The 17,531-nt window shown below is 30.8% G+C and overlaps 2 protein-coding genes and 1 pseudogene across 2 annotated transcripts; 2 read left to right on the forward strand and 1 right to left on the reverse strand.

The window, feature by feature from the left end:
- LOC108455513 (probable L-type lectin-domain containing receptor kinase S.5) lies at nucleotides 1-1,248 on the reverse strand (annotated as a pseudogene).
- A 3,814-nt stretch (nucleotides 1,249-5,062) lies between these two features.
- Nucleotides 5,063-6,758, forward strand: LOC108455949 (peroxidase A2-like). Its single transcript, XM_017754533.2, has 4 exons — nucleotides 5,063-5,410; nucleotides 5,548-5,739; nucleotides 5,831-5,996; nucleotides 6,087-6,758. Exons 1-4 carry the CDS (start codon nucleotides 5,168-5,170, stop codon nucleotides 6,503-6,505), a joined length of 1,020 nt encoding a protein of 339 aa, XP_017610022.1. The 5' UTR covers nucleotides 5,063-5,167; the 3' UTR covers nucleotides 6,506-6,758.
- Nucleotides 6,759-10,498: 3,740 nt separating this feature from the next.
- LOC108457424 (uncharacterized) lies at nucleotides 10,499-12,743 on the forward strand. The gene is made up of 2 exons (XM_017756480.2): nucleotides 10,499-10,758; nucleotides 11,103-12,743. Exon 2 carries the CDS (start codon nucleotides 11,153-11,155, stop codon nucleotides 12,395-12,397), a length of 1,245 nt encoding a protein of 414 aa, XP_017611969.1. The 5' UTR covers nucleotides 10,499-10,758; nucleotides 11,103-11,152; the 3' UTR covers nucleotides 12,398-12,743.
- Nucleotides 12,744-17,531: the final 4,788 nt, after the last annotated feature.

Below are 17,531 nucleotides of genomic sequence, written 5' to 3' on the forward strand. Positions count from 1 at the left end.
TGTACTATTATTATTCGACCAGAAAAACACCACCCAGGAAGAAAAAAGAATGCTATTGAACATGATAATGATCATCTGCCACTGAGTTCCATTGTTGGTGCAAGTTGTTATCCGCTGATGGAGTTGTCGATATCTTCTCTAATGAGTGGAGAAGCAGTGGCTGCCCACATAAAGCGGGCTTCTCACGAGGCACATCTGTGCATCCACTTCCCTTGTAAGAACCTGCAAAGCACTTGTCATTGAGGGTCTCTCATGAGGGTTGGGGTCACAACAGCCCAACCCCAGATAAGTGTGCACCGTGCTTCATCCTCATAGAAATTCTTGTTTAATCGATCATCTATTACATCAGAAATCCATCCTATCCTATGATGTTCCCACACCCGCTCTACAATGCTGATGTTGTAGTTGTTTTGCTCATTTTGATGCCCTGGTTTTCTCCGACAGATCACTTCAAGTATTAGTACTCCGAATGCATGGATGTTGGTTTCAACGGTTGCCTTACCCGTATGGAAACTTTCTGGTACCGTATAGCCTGGGGTTCCGTTAATCTCCTTGGTTGAATGGTGTGTTTGGTTGTTGGTTCGAGCTAGTTCAAAATCCCCCAATTGAGCATTGAACTCTGAATCTAACATTATGTTACTGGCTTTTACGTCTCGGTCAATAACCCTTTTCTCACAACCATGATGGTGATAATCCAGTGCCTTGGCTACTCCGCAAATGATGTTGTGCCTTGTTTCCCAATTCAGAGTTGTTTCCACAGTGTTAGAAATCGGGTTCCGAAATATGGACTTGTCTAGGCTTCCACTGGGCAGGAACTCGTAAACCAGTAGGAGTTCAATGCTTTCATAGCACCAGCCAAAGAGTTTAACAAGGTTCTTGTGGTGGAGGTTGCTTATGGTGGTCACTTCAGCTATAAAATCTTGCTTCCCATGGCGAGTATTCTTTAGAATTCTTTTCACAGCTACCTCTTCCTTTCTCAGAACTCCTTTATAGACCGTCCCAAATCCCCCACTGCCAAGCTTGATATTACATTGAAGTTACCTGTGGCAGCTTTAACATTGACAGAAGTTTTACTTCTCCTACTCTAAAATTCATTAATGGATAGATGGAAATGACTTCTTTTCTTGTCATTTATTAGAATCTCAGCCCACGTTTGGGGTTCCTTTCCAAGCTAAAAACAACTACGTTTCACAGCTTTCATTAGTAGTACTAAAATACAAATTGGTTAACAACAGTGAAGTGTTTCATTGCACCCACATTATCTCTTTTTCCGCTTCATACTAATATCCTCGACGGTGGGATTTATTTTTCGCTTTATTCACAATTTGGGTTTTCAACTATATCGTTTTTACATTTTACTTTCTAAACTTTTTTTCTTCATTTTTCTAGTTTGATCCTTAAAAAAATCCTGACCAATGAGAATATGCCACAACATTGGTGATATGGCACATTAACTGATGATGTGCCGACATAATAAGTTGACGAAGTTAATTAATGTTGACAAGTGAAAAATCATTAAAATATTTTTCAAAAAGTTAAAAAAAACTTGTAAAATTATAAAAATTGTAAAATGGTAAAAAATTATTAAAATATTAAAAATATGTAAAAAAAGTATTAAAATTTTAAAATTTTGTGAAAATCATTATTTAAAAATTATTAATAATTATAATAAAATATTTAAAATTTTGAAAATTATACGATTAGTATTTTTTACAATTTTTATTTAAACAATCTTCTAATATTCAAATTCAAAGTTGGTTTTTAATTTAAAATTTAGTTCATTTGCCAAAAAAATTTAAACATTTTATTGAAAAATTTTCAATTAGACGATGAGGCTTAATCAATCAAATAATGCGTGAAATCTATGATTGCCAATCCATGAGCATAGGGATGAATCTTCAAACTCCTTAGTTTAACAATATTGCGCTCTTTATTATAATAAATTTTACAATTTTTTTTAAAACTTAAATAATTTTTGCAATTTTAAGCATTTTTACAAAGTTTTAATTATTTTTACATTTTTACATTAATATTTTATAATTTTTATATACTTTTACGAATTTTTAATTTTAATAATTTAGCTAAGTTGACTTAATTTTATTTATTTCTCTTTCGTTATGCTTCATTTCCATGTCTTTTATGTTATTTGCAAGTGACTGGAATATTCAGAGGTTAATGGGCTAGTGATCAAAATAGGATTAAACAATGATTTAGAGAGTGAATGCAATTTAATTTTCTTGATTTGTGCTCTTGCCATTAATTTAGGTGACAAATTGAAATTCTAGGGGAAAGTGGGTTGAGAGCCACCCACCCACTCTACACTAGCAATTTAGTCGAGAGGCTGCCTAAGATTGATTTTAGGTAACTATTGAAGAGCCAATAGCTAAAGGCGAAGCTGGTAACTATAGTCAACCAGTTGAAGTTATTGGGGGAGGTGTGACAATAAACCTTGTATTTTTTAATCACTTTGCTGAAATATGGAGATGCGTCTATGCCATTGACTCTAGATTCAAGTTAATTTGAAGTAGATTATTAATTGTCATTAGTTGAAGGTGATCCTTAATCACTCCATTTTATGAATCGAAGTTAAATAAGAAATAATATTCTTTTATTGTTTCATTTACTTTATTTGAATTACTTTTAAGCACTCTTTATATTTATTAATTTATTATCATTAATTAGATTTGAACATGGGTTAGGTCAGGTCAATGCAAAAAATTTAGACTTATTTCTTAGCTCGAGCTCAACTCGAACTTGAAAAATGAGTCTAAAATTTTGCCCAAGTCCAATCCAAATAAAAAATCTAAATCTAAGCCCAACTCACTTGTATTAAAAAAAATTTATATTATTTTCTATATAAAAAAATTTAAAAAATATATAATACATTAGATATACTAAAAACATTAAAATAAATATTTTCCAATAAATAAGAGTTATATAATATCTAAAAATAATAACAATATAATAGCAAAATAACAATAAAATAACGTCAAAATGGAAACAAACAACAACAAAACAGCATTGAAAAAAAAAAGTAGGCAAATTCAAGTCAGGTCGGACCCAAACTAAAAAATTCTTACTTGAGACCCAGCCCATTTAAAAAATAAGTCTTATTTTTTGTCTAAATTTATTTTTTGAATATATATTTTTATTTAAATCTTTTCACTTTTCGAACGGACTTTCAAACTTGAAAAGTGAATGAGAGAAATGAATTAGTTGAAGTCCGGTGCACATTTTCTTGTGAGTTGAAATACTTAAAATACTTATCAGTGGATTTGTTTGGTTGTAATTATTTATGCATTTCTTATGAAGCAATATGGCTTTAATTTAATATCTACTCAGCCACCGATGACCCGCTAGTCACTACAAAATTACTATTTCCATAGTCGTTCTTCCGGTTATTTTTTCCAGTTCAGTTCTTAGCTTGATCTCAAGGGCTTCTAGAATTCCTCTAAGTCGACTCCTAACCCTCCTTTTTCTAATCCTGATATTACCATACACTTCCTTATTACATATATGTTCTCACAGCCTACATAAATTTTGATATCATTTTAGAAAATGATCATTGCTCCTTCTATGACTTCTTGACCAGGCCATCAATTGATGGAAGGACCAGCCTGAAGACTTAATTCAAAATCTGGGGCATAATTTGAGGACATTGGTAAAATTAACCCTAAAAGAAATGATCAGATTCTCGATCTACAAATACAAACACCAAAGCAATTGCAGTTGTTAGCACCATTAATTAACATCAAATTTTGGTAATGGCAACCTAACATTTTATCATATTTTATCCCTGCCTTGCCGCCAATGATGTCAGTCTAACCTTATATGTCGTTCCAAAAATTAAACTAGTTGATTCGGTGTTGAAAGCCTACCAATATTTTATAATCGTCATACCTGCCATGAGATTCGTTCGTCTCATGGTCTTCAAAAAATTAGCTTATTCCGACAAGACGAGTTGTGGTCAAGCAAGCCCTCCTATCTAAAGTGTAAGGTTTCAACTGCTCTCACCCAACATCCACTTGTGTCCCTCCTTTCCAGGCGACTGCTATTTCTTTTGAACAGGACATGCCCTTTTTTAGGGAAGTATCATTACAGCAATGGTTACTCTAGGGAAACTCAGAATCTATGATGGGCATTCAACTTCCACCCATGTATGATTAATTAGTGAAATTTAACTTAATTAAAAGTTTTTTTTATTGAAATTTACAAGCAACACTTACTTTCTACATTCATCAAAATTAATTTGGTTAAAAGTACTGTCATTTTCGTAATTCTCCGCCCCCTCCCTCGGATTGCGGAAAAATAAGGAAAACTTTTTACCAACAAAATTTTCATTGCGTCCAAGTAAATCAGATGTAACGTTAACTCTTTGGCTTGGAGATATTTCACATGTTAGATCACTGGAAAGCACTAAACTTTATCTGTTAGGCAGAACCAAAAAAACTAAAGGTAATATGTCTACGTTGTACCATTATTGATTTATTGTTGCATGTTGAAGTCAAGTTTCCTTTTTTCTGGGTTTCTTAGCCATATTAAAAGTGACAGAAAAATGTTAAAATTGCTTTAAATTTTTGCCAAATCGATGGCGTAATTAGTGGGATAAATGGAGCACCTAATGGCTAATATATGTATCTAGTTCCCGACATTCATAGATTCAATAATTTGTAAGACAGCCTTTAAATTTACCAACTTCTATTGACTTTAAGAACTTATGTTTAACATTTTTCAGCCATTTTTATTAACTTTTTGTTTAAATGCTTGTGATGTACATTGAAACCTTTCTGGATTTAACCATATATGTTTCCTTTTCGTCATAAACAAACTTGTTGACTGGGTTGCGAAGACTATGTCCCCCCGGCCCCTTCATCATTTAACTTTATCGTAAAACTATTTCTTTCTTTATGAATGGAGTTGTCGGTGAAACAATACACGCTTGTAGATACTGTAGACCTTTTAATTGTGTGCATGCATACACACACGCGAAAGTGAGAGGAAAAGAGATTGGACCCATAAAAGAAAAAAAAAGATAAAGGATGCTCTCAAGTTGGTGATGAATATAATAATATATAACAGAGATTGGCGCCCGAAAGTTTAGCAGTATATTTAAAGGCTAAAAGGAAGGTCTTATGCATTCACGGGCTAATAAACCTATTTGAGGAAGATGAAGTCATCAACCACAATGTTGCCTTCAAATATTGCAAATTATGCTTCCTTTTTCTTGTTAATCATTTCTATAATATTATTAATTGTTGGATCCAAAGCTCAATTGAATTCTACATTTTACGATAACACGTGCCCCAATGCTTCCAGCATTGTGCGGGGAGTTATTCAGCAGGCTTTACAATCTGATGTTCGGATCGGTGCCAGCCTCATTCGTCTCCATTTCCATGATTGCTTTGTCAATGTAACACTCACTCACTCACTCACTCACTCACTCGCTCGCTCGCTCACTTTTTATCTTTTTATCTTTTTTTGTTTATGAATATCATTTTGTTGCACTGGTTTGAGTTTTAGTAATCAATCTAAAGGGCCTTACGACAGGGATGTGATGGTTCCATCTTGTTGGACAACAGCGCCAACATGCAGAGCGAGAAAGATGCAGCACCCAACACCAACTCAACTCGAGGGTTTAACGTTGTTGATAACATCAAAACTGCTCTAGAGAACTCTTGTCCTGGCATTGTCTCTTGTGCTGACATTCTGGCCCTCGCTGCTGAAGCTTCCGTCTCTTCGGTAACCCTAAATAAACTCATTTTACATATATCAACAAAACCTCAATTATTTAACCGTCATTTGCAATCATACCGTGTGGTTGTGGTTGAAGCAAGGGGGTCCTTCATGGACAGTACTACTAGGGAGAAGGGACAGTTTGACAGCAAACCAAGCAGGAGCCAACTCCTCCATCCCCTCACCATTTGAAAGCTTAACCAACATCACTGCCAAGTTCACTGCAGTGGGGCTTAACACTAATGATCTTGTGGCATTATCTGGTATAAACTTTTTCAAATCTTCTCTAGTTAGTAGCTCAAGACATTAGATTCTCTTGTTTCATTAAAATTTTGGCATCTGCAATCATGTAGGTGCGCACACATTCGGACGAGCGCAGTGCAGATTATTCAGCAGCAGGCTATACAATTTCAGCGGAACAGGCAACCCAGACCCCACACTCAATTCATCCTACTTGACAACACTCCAGCAGATATGTCCTCAATCAGGGAGCGGATTCAATGTGGCGAATCTTGATCCCACCACACCCGATTCTTTCGATAATAATTATTTTGTAAACCTTCAAAACAATCGGGGCCTTCTTCAATCTGACCAAGAGTTGTTTTCCACAAGTGGGGCTCCCACCATCTCCATTGTCAACACCTTCAGCAGCAACCAAACTGCCTTCTTCCAAAGCTTTGCTCAGTCAATGATAAATATGGGGAATATCAGCCCTTTAACAGGAAGCAATGGAGAGATCAGATCAGATTGTAAGAAAGTTAATGGAAGTTAATCAAGCTATGTTTGTTTCCGTATGAATATTCTCCCCAAAAAAAAAAAACAAAAAAAGTATTTGTCTATAAAGAATCAAAGTAACTGTCATACTTACAAAATAATGGAACCCGTCATATTTGTTTGTACCCGTTGGAAGTTACTTTTATCAATTATGTGCAAGTTTTATGACTACTCATTTATGCTACGTTAAATTTCTTTTAAAAAAATTGTTTGTGATTATCTAGTGAAAATGAGATTAAGTTTAAGTTTAATTTGAAATAATTTTGCATTAAATTAGCTTGCAAATACAAATCATTTGCATAAAGCTAAATTATATCTGTAGTAAATAAACTTGAGCTTTCAATCGAATCAAGTAAATTTTTTTTTGATTTAATTGAGTTGACGAGTCCTATTTTATCATTTTAACTCAATTTGAATTTTTTCGAATCAACTCGAGTGAAATGAAATTCAAGTCGAGCCGAATCGAATCGAATCGAGTGAAATTATTCGAGTTAAAATAAAAAATTAAACATATTAAATTAAAATTTTGTTACAATACAACTAATTCCATAATAGAGAGCATAAAGTTGAAAACTTATATATTTGAAAAAATTCAAAGTAAAATAAGAAAAAATACTTTAATATGATAAACTTGAATTTATTTAGGTCCCAAAATTATTGTTTTAGAAAACATTTAGATTTTAATTTTCTTTATATATTCTTTAAATTTTAAAAAAATTATAATTTTTTAAAATATAACTTTTGGAATTTTTATAAATATTTTGAATTTTAAAAATTGTTTTAATTTTTTAATTTCTTTTTTGTAATTTTTGTTGAGAGAGACCAATTTATTCATTTTTCAAAATTGACAAGGATCAAAGAGATACTTTTATCTAGAAGTATATATAAGTGGTCTTAGAATCAGACAATGAAAATGGTAATTTAATTGGTTGTATATAATTGAAAATAAAGTAAAGGATTATAAATTCTTACCCAATAATTGGTACGCGACTAGATTTGAACCCATGTTATTTAGATCAATAGAACTTTAGTATTACCACTAAATCAAAATTTTATTTTAATATACTTTTTACATTTTAATTGTATTATTCATACTTTATTACCTACATCAATTGTAAATATTGGTAATGTTGTTGATTGAGTTGGTGTCACAAGCCAACTCAACACTAACTTAAGGTTGATGACAACATCATGATAAACAATTGTAGTACATTAAGTATTCTTAATATGATGTATTTATGTGGTTAAATTTCATTTTACTCATAATTTAATCAATTTTAATCATTTTAATATCGTACATATCTATTGTGTTATATTGATAATGTTGTTGATTGAGTTGGTGTCACAAGTGAACATAACATTAACTCAAGATTGATGCCAACGTCATGATAGACAATTTTAGTGCATTTAGTATTATTAATGTGATGTATTTACATGTTTAAATTTTATTTTACTCACAATTTAATCGAATTTTTATTTTAAAATCATACATATTTCATATGTTATTATTTATTAACTTCATACTAGAGTTGTCCATGGGTCGGGTCTTAACAAAATTTTAGGCGCGATTGCTAGGCTCGAGCTCGGCTTGACTCAAAAAATTGGCCTAAATTTTTGCCTAAGTCTGACCCGGATAGAAATACTAAAACTCGGGCCCGACTCGTATTAATTTTTAAAATTTTATTTTTATATAATTTTTAAAATATATATAATATATCAAATACACTAAATATATTAAACTAAATGTTTCTCACCAAATTGAAAATAAATTAAAAAAATATTTATACTTAAATAACACTAAGATAAATGTGACTTAACAAGCAAATGCCTCTAAAATAGTAGCAACATTAACAATAAAACAAGTATTATACAATATGCAAACATTAACAATAAAATAGTAGCAAAATAATAATGAAATAGTAACAAAACAGTGACTAAAAGTGGAAAAATATCATGGGGATTTTCTTATTGAAAATTTAAGTCAGGCCAAAAAACCTTACCCGAGGTCCGATTCTTTCTTAAATAGGTCTTGTTTTTTGCCGAAATTTATTTTTTAAACCTATATTTTTACTCAAAACCTCCCGACCCAACTTATTAACAGCTTTATTTCAAACCGTGCATTTCATTATTTATTATATATTATTATTATTAAACACATATATATCTATATTATATTCCAAAATATGTTGTGTATGCACATAGAACATGTAATAGAAATTCCAGTTTTTAATAATTGTTTTTATTTTTTTACATATCACTATTGAACTGAAACTTAATAATTAAACTAGTGGAATCACTTCTTGCGTCTCAACATTGATAAACATGATCCAATCAGGTTACAATTTATTTTGGGTTCTTTTTGGATTGGTGACTTTCAAGTAACTATTTAATGTTAAGATAACATATTTTTATACTAATATTTTTGGGTCAAACAGTGTGATGTAATTTTAAATTTAGTCTTTATATTTTAATTTAATTATCTTTTACTTCTTGTATTTTTGGATTTTAATTTTTAGGGATGACCAAATGATGTGTTAAATTCATTAAGTTTTTTATTTTCAAAATTTGATGTAGCAAGTGTAATATCATATCAACTTGCAGTTTCCACATATTACACGAAAAACCAGTTAATAGATTTAACAATTATTGTTTGATTTACGATTGAAATTTGAAAAAAGTATAAAGATTAAGAATGATCCACTTGTAGAACATGGATTGAACCTACAACTTTATGCATGGTATTTGACTATTAGTAAAATTTAGCCAAACATATCTAATTGCTATTGTTTGTGTCATGACTGAAATTTCAAATTTTGAAAAGTACGAAGACTAAAATTGGTCAAATTAAAATGTAAGAACCAAATCCACAATTTACGTTTACATGGACTATATAATATAATTTGACCTAACATTTTTAAATATACTCTTCTTCGTACATTCCTAAATTTTCAAATTTACTCATAAGAATATAAAATTTTGTTAACACAATTTAAATTCACTAATGCTACTCTATGGAACTTTGTTCAATGAATAATTTTATTCAACAATATATTTGAAACCCGATTACCATTACACAACGAATAATTACGGCCCCAACAAAGTAACCTCAATGTTATAATTGTTCACCTCCAATAACTTCACTTACGGTAAAGTTTACTCTCCAATAAAACGTCTAATGCAATAGTGCAAAAATACAAAATAAAATATCAATAGAACACTTCACAAAAGCACCCAAGATACACACAAACATGTGCCGCAAATCAATCTATTTATAGGCTAAAAATCATTAGCTTTTCCAAGTAATTTTGATGAGATAATTCAGCATATTAATCTTAGATAATTATCCACAAATCTCTTTTCTTTTCTTTTTTTAATTTCGAAAATGATTCCTTTCCAAGTAAACCTAATTAGTTTTATCTTCAAAGAAAATAAATTGATTTAGTATTAATAGATAAGGATAATGTTTGCATTCAATCAATCTTTTTTTTTTCATTCGAAATTAAATTTTCTATTTAAGAGAAAAATAATTGCAGCTTCAATCTAAGAATCATTTGCTAATCGAAAACTAAGACGAACCAAGTAAAAAATGCCAACAAAAGTATTACACTTTAATTGTCCCAACATTTTGCTTGAAAAATGTTGTTCAAATAAGGAATGGAACATGTTATCTCAGAGTGTCACCCTAAGAGATGTTCGAACAATGAGTGTACATGAATGTATTGGGCAATTTCAGTTGATTTTTTTTTTAAGCCATCCATCATAATTCAGTTTGCTTCAATTTGATGCTTAAAAGTTATTTTCATAAATATTTCTAAAAGCCATCAATTTTTCAAATAAAAACAATTAATAACTCTATGATATTTTTAAAAATATATTTTTATATACAATTTTAAGTTAATTTCACTATTTTAAATATAAAATATTTATATTTACATTAAAAATAAAATTAAATAATTTTTAATTTATATTTTATAAATCATCTATGGAACAATTTTGGGGAGGGATAAAAAACTAGAAATAAAGATATGTGATACTTTGTTCCATCCAATGAATTCCCTTTAATTTCCGTATTATTTATTTTTCAATATACTGCACATTTTCCTTTAAAACAGACGAAAGATCGCTGACCCAGGAAGATAACAATCCATGGCGACTCAACTCAAACCCAACTTAACACAGAAACAGCTCCATCCATCTAACTGGCTCAACGCACTTAAAGCCCTGGTCAAGATCGGCAGCTGTTAAAGTCAGGTCTCTCGTTTTTTTCTTCTATAAGTCTCAGTTTTCCTATAATTTTTCCATATTTATTTTTCTATTTGTATTTATAATCACTAGTTTGGTGACCTAAAGCTAGGTTTCTTTTAATTTGGGAAGTTATGATTTGGGTTTTGATCCGGGATCTTGATATAAATATATATGTGATGAAGGTTTTTGAATTTGAGTTTTATTAGTTTTTAGGGCAAAATCTAGGGTTTTTGATGATTTGGGTTTAGTTTTGTGATTTTGTGGGATGATTTTCTTTAATCGTAGGTTAAATTAAAAGGTTTTTTTTTTCTTTTTTATGTGGGTACCTTAAAACTTGTGGAAATTATAAGGACGCATTATCTGGGATCGAAAATAAAGGTTGTTTGGAGCATTTTTTGGAATGGGTGAGGAAACGCATGATACAATGAACCTGGATTTGAATCTGGGTCCTACTCCTGAGACAGGGTCAGGTTCAGTGTCTAATGAAGGTTTAGGCTGGGATGTTTCGGTTAATAATCGGTTCAATAGGATTAGAGAAGCTGTTCGGCGTCGACGGTGGAGATGGCAGCAGGTTCAATTTCCGGCTGCCACTCAGAACCCATCTATGGAATTGGATCAGTTCATGGTGAATTCGGACAATGCAAGTACATTACAGGCAGGTGAGGGCAGCATCATTCCAGAGGAAAGAACGAGTGATGTGCCCAAATCATGTGAGAATACCAATGGATTATTGGAAGATGAAGTTTCAGAAAACAAGGATGATGTTGAGAAGGGAGTTAGCAATGATGTGGGTTTCTTTGATTGTAACATATGCCTGGATTTGGCCCGGGAACCTGTTGTAACTTGTTGCGGTCACTTGTTTTGCTGGTCTTGCCTCTACCGATCATTACATAAGCATTCTGATGCAAAAGAATGTCCTGTTTGCAAAGAAGAGGTGACAATTAAAACTCTGATCCCGATTTATGGCAGGGGGAAAGTCAACCTTGAGCCAGAAGAGGACTCCGGTCTTAAGATCCCTCCTCGGCCAAATGCACGGCGGGTGGAGAGCTGGAGGCAAACTATTCAAAGGACTGCTTTAAATCTCCCAGTGGAGGAGATGATTCGCCGCCTTGGAAGTAGATTTGATTTGACCCGTGATCTGACTCCACCAAGGGAGGCCGAAACGACAGAAATAACTGATTCTGTCCTTAACAGGATATTGACATCTCGGGGATTGCGTGGAGAGCAAACTGCAGTTGTGTCCCTTGATGATGTTGACTTGAGACCTAGCAGCACAAATGGTACTGATGTTATGTCCTCCCGAGTTCATTCTTTGTTCCGTCAAAGACAATCACAATTACGAAGAGTTGCAAGATTTACTTCTCTGTCATCTGGATTGAATTCAACAGAAAGGATAGTTGAAGCATATCTCCGTAGCAACCCGATGGGAAGAAACCAGGAGCAGCCACCCCAGGTGGATGATAGAGATTCGTTCTCAAGCATTGCTGCTGTAATAAACTCAGGGAATCAAATGGACACGGCTGTTGAAATAGACTCCGAAGTATCACTTTCGGCTTCATCTTCCAGAAGGAGAAATGATAGTTTCAGAGTTTCAGATGTTGACAGCGGTGACTCTCGAGCACATAGAAGGAGACGACTGAACTAGGACCATGTTTAGTTCACAAAGAATTCAGCTATAGTTTGGATGTGAATCAAAATGTTACCATCATTTCCTTGGCGAAACAAATTTGTTGGGAGCTAGAAAGGAGGACCCATCTTTAGTTTTTTACTCTCCATGTACATAAACAATGTATGTGATAATCTTGTTTTTAATAATTGTTTTGCAAAAAAGGCCTGGGAAAGTGGTTAATTTTCATACCCGACTTTCTTATCTGTATTTCACTCATGGATGATTGTGTTTTTGTGTCCTACAACTGTATTGTTTTAAGGTCTCTCCACTAATGTGGACTGTGATCAACCAAAGTTTAATTACCACTCATTTTCTCTTAAAATTTCCTTTATGCTAATTTTCTAAATCAATTATTATTCAACTCCAAATTTTCTATTTTATTTTCAAAGCTTCGCACAATTATCATTTGGAAGCAGGATGTTGGCACTCCCACTCTTATTTATAGTTTATTCATTTTTCTGATGAAATTTTAATTAGTGTTATTCTCATAAGTCATCTAAACTCGAAGCCCTTAAATCATAAAAATGAAAAATTGATTTGTGAACACTTTAATTTAAGACATCCAAAACTTCAAAATATAGTTGAGAGGATTATTGTTGGAACTCACTGAAATCTCTTCAGGATAAAATCAGTTCTCCTAATATGATATTATTTAATCTCATGATAATTGTTACATATTCCTTTATTAAAAGTCAATAACTAACAAATAGTAATTAAATCATTTGTTTTAGGTCATGCTACTTTTTCATCTATCATGTAATGCCAATGACATGATATCATTTACCTTTATTTATAAATGAAGCTATATCATGCGAAATTCATATACTCAACATACCAACTTTTGGCTCTATTACGAAATCGAGTAAACCTAATAATTAAGTTCACAAAAAGCCCCTTTACTTCTACACATAATTTGTGAAGGTACCTTAGAAATCTTTTTATTATAAGGACTTGATCAAATTAGTCCCTCTACTATTAAATGAGTCAATCTAATCCCTGTACTATTAAAAAGAATTAAATAAGGTCTAAGTGTAATATAGTTAAAATTTATTGTTTAAAAATAAGCTTAAGGGTTCAAAAAGCCCTTAATAAAAAATTAAAAAATCGATTGAGCCTTTATGAAAAATGGCACCCAATTGAACCCTCATTGATCCAAAAAAAGTCAATTGACAATTTAACTGTTAACCTCGTTGACATAGCTGATGGAAACCTTCAAAAAAAATGCCACGTGACAGTATGTAGACATGGACATGCCACGTCAACAAAAAAAGATTTTTTCAAAAAATAAAAGCTTTTTTTAAAAAAAAAAGGTAAAATGTGCATTTAAAATGAATTTAGACATATGATTGTCTAGATTCATTTTGAATGTGTACAAAACTAAAAAAATTCAAAAATTATTAAAAATTCTAAAATGTATATAAAATTTTAAATGTGAAAAACTCAAAAAATATTAGTTATTAAAAATTAAAAAAATATTTTTATATATACATTTTAGAATTTTTTAAAGATGAATTTAGCAACCAGTAGTTAAAAGATTAGAAGTTCCTGAAGAGGAAACTGGTGGTTGTTTAAGAAGGTCCAGATTCTTGGGATTATTTGATCTCAACAGCCAATGCCACAATGATATTGAATCGGCTCCAAACTGCGGGGAATGGATGAATACTTCAACAACTTTTGAAAAGAATATCGATATCAAAGGGAGGCATAATGTTTTTAATAAACAATATTTTTTTTTTTTGAGTTTTTGCACATTTAAAATTTTCATATACACTGTAGACTTTTTTTTAATAATTCTTTTATCATTTCTAGTTTTTTAAAATTTTGCACTCATTTAAAATGAGTCAGACAATTATTTATCTAAATTTTTTTTATAAAAGTGGCATGCCCACATCAGCATACTGCCACGTGGCAATTTCTGGTGATTTTCATTAGCCATACTAGTGAGGTTAACGGTTAACTGATGGTCTTCGTTAATTGAAAAGGTCAATTGATTTATTTTGGATCGTTGAGAGTTTAATTGATTACACTTTTTTCATGAGAGTTTATTTAATTTTTTATATTATTTTTTTGCTGAGGACTTTTTGATCCTTAAGCATTAAAAACATCATTTACTACTTAACAAAGTTAATCTTTTAAAAAAATTTATGATTTTATAAATGAAATTTTTGTTTAAAATTAAACGCAATTAGAAATAATAAATTTTTAACAGTAATTATTAATTGTATTATAATTTGAACTTATTTTATTTTTTTAATAGTATGAGGACTAAATTGATTTATTTAATAACAGAATAATTAATTTGATTTAATCTTATAATATAAAGACTTCCTAAATATTATATATAATCCTTTCAAACTCTTAAATTAAAAGACAAATTTGTACCTTTCTTGTTATTACAATGATAACAATATGAAGATAATATTTAAGCTTTAATTAAGCACACGCGTGATTCTGAATGTGAAAGGATAATAAAACAAACGTAAGTATTAAGGAGAATAAATTTCAAACTTTGGGGGAAAGGGGAAAGTGGAAAGAATAATTAGCTAATAAAACATTAAAAGTGAGGGAGGATTTGTGATGATATTTCTTTACTAAAATATAGTAAATTAAGGGTGTTTTGTCCCATACTTTTTCAGCATCCCGGGAAGACAAATGGAACATGAGAAATGATGATTATGATAATGAAAGGAAAGCATGGCTAAATGCTTAATCATGTTGTCTAACCCATTTATTAACCCCCATTATAGTTTTGAATACAGAAAGGATTACACATTTGTTGGCATTTTAGGTTTCAATTTCTTTATTCTATAACTTCACTCTCTCACTTTATTTTACATTATTATTTGGACTTTGTTATACCAATTTCAATATACCTACTTTATGTGAAGTTTAACATGTATTTTCTACCACACAGTTTCATCTATTTTATTAGATGTCAACCTTAGTTTCATCAACCTCATGTTAATAATACTAATAATAAATGTAAGTAAGATCAGATTCCATTGTTAGTATTATACATGTATTAAATTTTGTCTCCCAATATAAAAAGATTTATGCAACAATTCATAAATACAATACACACTACATATTCTTCTTTTCAACTCTCTTTTCAAAAAATTATTCATTCTCAATTGTTCTCCACCCAACCATAGGTAGATTTTATCATGGGCTGGGATTGGCTCGACCTGAAAGCCAGTTCAAAAATTAGGAGAATTTGAGTAAAAATATAGTCTTGAAGAATAAGTTTAAACAAAAAAATAAAAAATGGGTCTGCCTTTAGATAAGAATTTTTTGGCCCAGGCTTGAATTGAATTTGCAAAAAAAAAAAAAAAATTAATGCTAATTTTTACTGTTTTTTCATTGTTTTGCTACCATTTCGCTATTATATTATTACTATTTTGTTTTATTATTAATTTTGCTACTATGTTAGAGATATTTGTTTGCTAAGTTGTACCTAACTTAGTGTTATTTAAATACAATTTTTTTCTATTTGTTGGGAAACATCTATTTTATTGTTTTTAGTGTATTCGATGCATTATACTTTTAAATTTATTTTTATATAAAAATAATACAAAAATTTAATACTAGCCAAGTCGAATCAAACTCGAGTTTTAACATTTTTATTTAGATCGGGCTGAACCAATCTTAAAAAATAAACCTAAATTTTTACTTGAACCAACTCAAACCAACCCGATCCGATCAATAATCAATTCTAATTATAAGTCAACCACCACTCCTTCCAACCACTTTCTTTCTCCTGTTAATCTTTAATAGACATAAATAAAGATTAATGATATATTTAGTGGAAATTAAAGTTAAATACTTATTTAATTATAAAATAAAAATTTTGGGTTTTTTTTTACGATATGATATTTGTAATAATTTTAGATTGTAATGTTTTACATTATTGGAGCAAATAGTGTATAAAAATGTAGAGTACGTTGTATGTAATAATAAATAGACTTGTTATGATTATAATAATTACATAGTGGGGTTGACCATATTAATGTTTCAAAATCTAAATAATGTAGGACTGTAATATTACATTACTAATCAGCTAATTAATCCCATATGATTTTGTGATCGATCAACTTAATTAACTCACCACTTTGTTATAATTGATGAGCTATCAACCTTTAAAATAACTGTTTTCTGCACTACTTGCACTTACACCATAATCATTCCTCATTATTTCTACTTTTTTTTTTTTTTTTGTTATGCTAGTATAGAGAGGTAGTTAAAGTTTTTGTTGAACATGATTGATACGGGTTCGAACCCTATTATTCAGGGGTAAATCTAAAAAAAAATTAAGAGGAACAAAAAATAATTATAAATTTTTAGAAGTCAAAATAAAATTTTATCATTTATTAATTTATAGATTAAAAAAATTCTTTTATTTTTATTTTTGGAAAATCTCCATCGCTTACTCCTTGTATAAAAAATGCTTAAAAGTAGATAATATTTTTGAAGTAACGCGAGATTTCAACATAAGACTCTAATGTACCTTGAGTGGATAATTTTATCATTCTAATGGTGCCAAGATTTTGAAATATAAGAATAATCTCAATATCATTTCTTTTGAAGTAATCTCACTTTTTAATGATTTTACTTAGACCAAAATAAAATATTAATAATAATAACTAATTAATCAAATCTTTACGTAGCATTTCAACAATATATTATTTAAGTTGAGAAAATGAACATTTATTTAATCTATTATAATGTATAATAATATTTTGATAAACCTCAAACTGGTAAATGAATGGATTCACATCCTCCTTGTATCATTGGTTTGGTGACAAAGAAGTTTAGACTGTCCTTGTATCCATAGAAGAGGTGAAGCAAATGTGTGGTGTGTAGGCCACTCTTTTTAGGGCTGCACTGCCCTTCCCAGAATCTTTTACCAAGTCAAACCAACAAATATATGATTTCCAAATCCAATCACTCAGCAAAATAATTGAAAGGAAAGCTTGTTTCACAAATGTGTTGAGGTTAAACTAGTGAGTGAACTTGAGGTTCAAGTTAAACTGCACGCCTCCAATCATCTTCGGAACCGTCAATGCCCTTCTTACTTCAAAACTCAACCATCATCACATTCTTAACATCAACC

Source organism: Gossypium arboreum, chromosome 9 (assembly GCF_025698485.1).
Source record: "Gossypium arboreum isolate Shixiya-1 chromosome 9, ASM2569848v2, whole genome shotgun sequence".
Lineage (NCBI taxonomy): Eukaryota > Viridiplantae > Streptophyta > Magnoliopsida > Malvales > Malvaceae > Gossypium > Gossypium arboreum.

Excerpts from the sequence above, each read along its gene's own strand:
- LOC108455949 (XM_017754533.2), top strand. The coding sequence starts at position 5,168 with ATGAAGTCATCAACCACAATGTTGCCTTCAAATATTGCAAATTATGCT. Across the intron at positions 5,411-5,547 it reads TCCATGATTGCTTTGTCAAT|GGATGTGATGGTTCCATCTT; the intron begins GTAACACTCACT and ends GCCTTACGACAG. Across the intron at positions 5,740-5,830 it reads CTGAAGCTTCCGTCTCTTCG|CAAGGGGGTCCTTCATGGAC; the intron begins GTAACCCTAAAT and ends TTGTGGTTGAAG.
- LOC108457424 (XM_017756480.2), top strand. The coding sequence starts at position 11,153 with ATGGGTGAGGAAACGCATGATACAATGAACCTGGATTTGAATCTGGGT.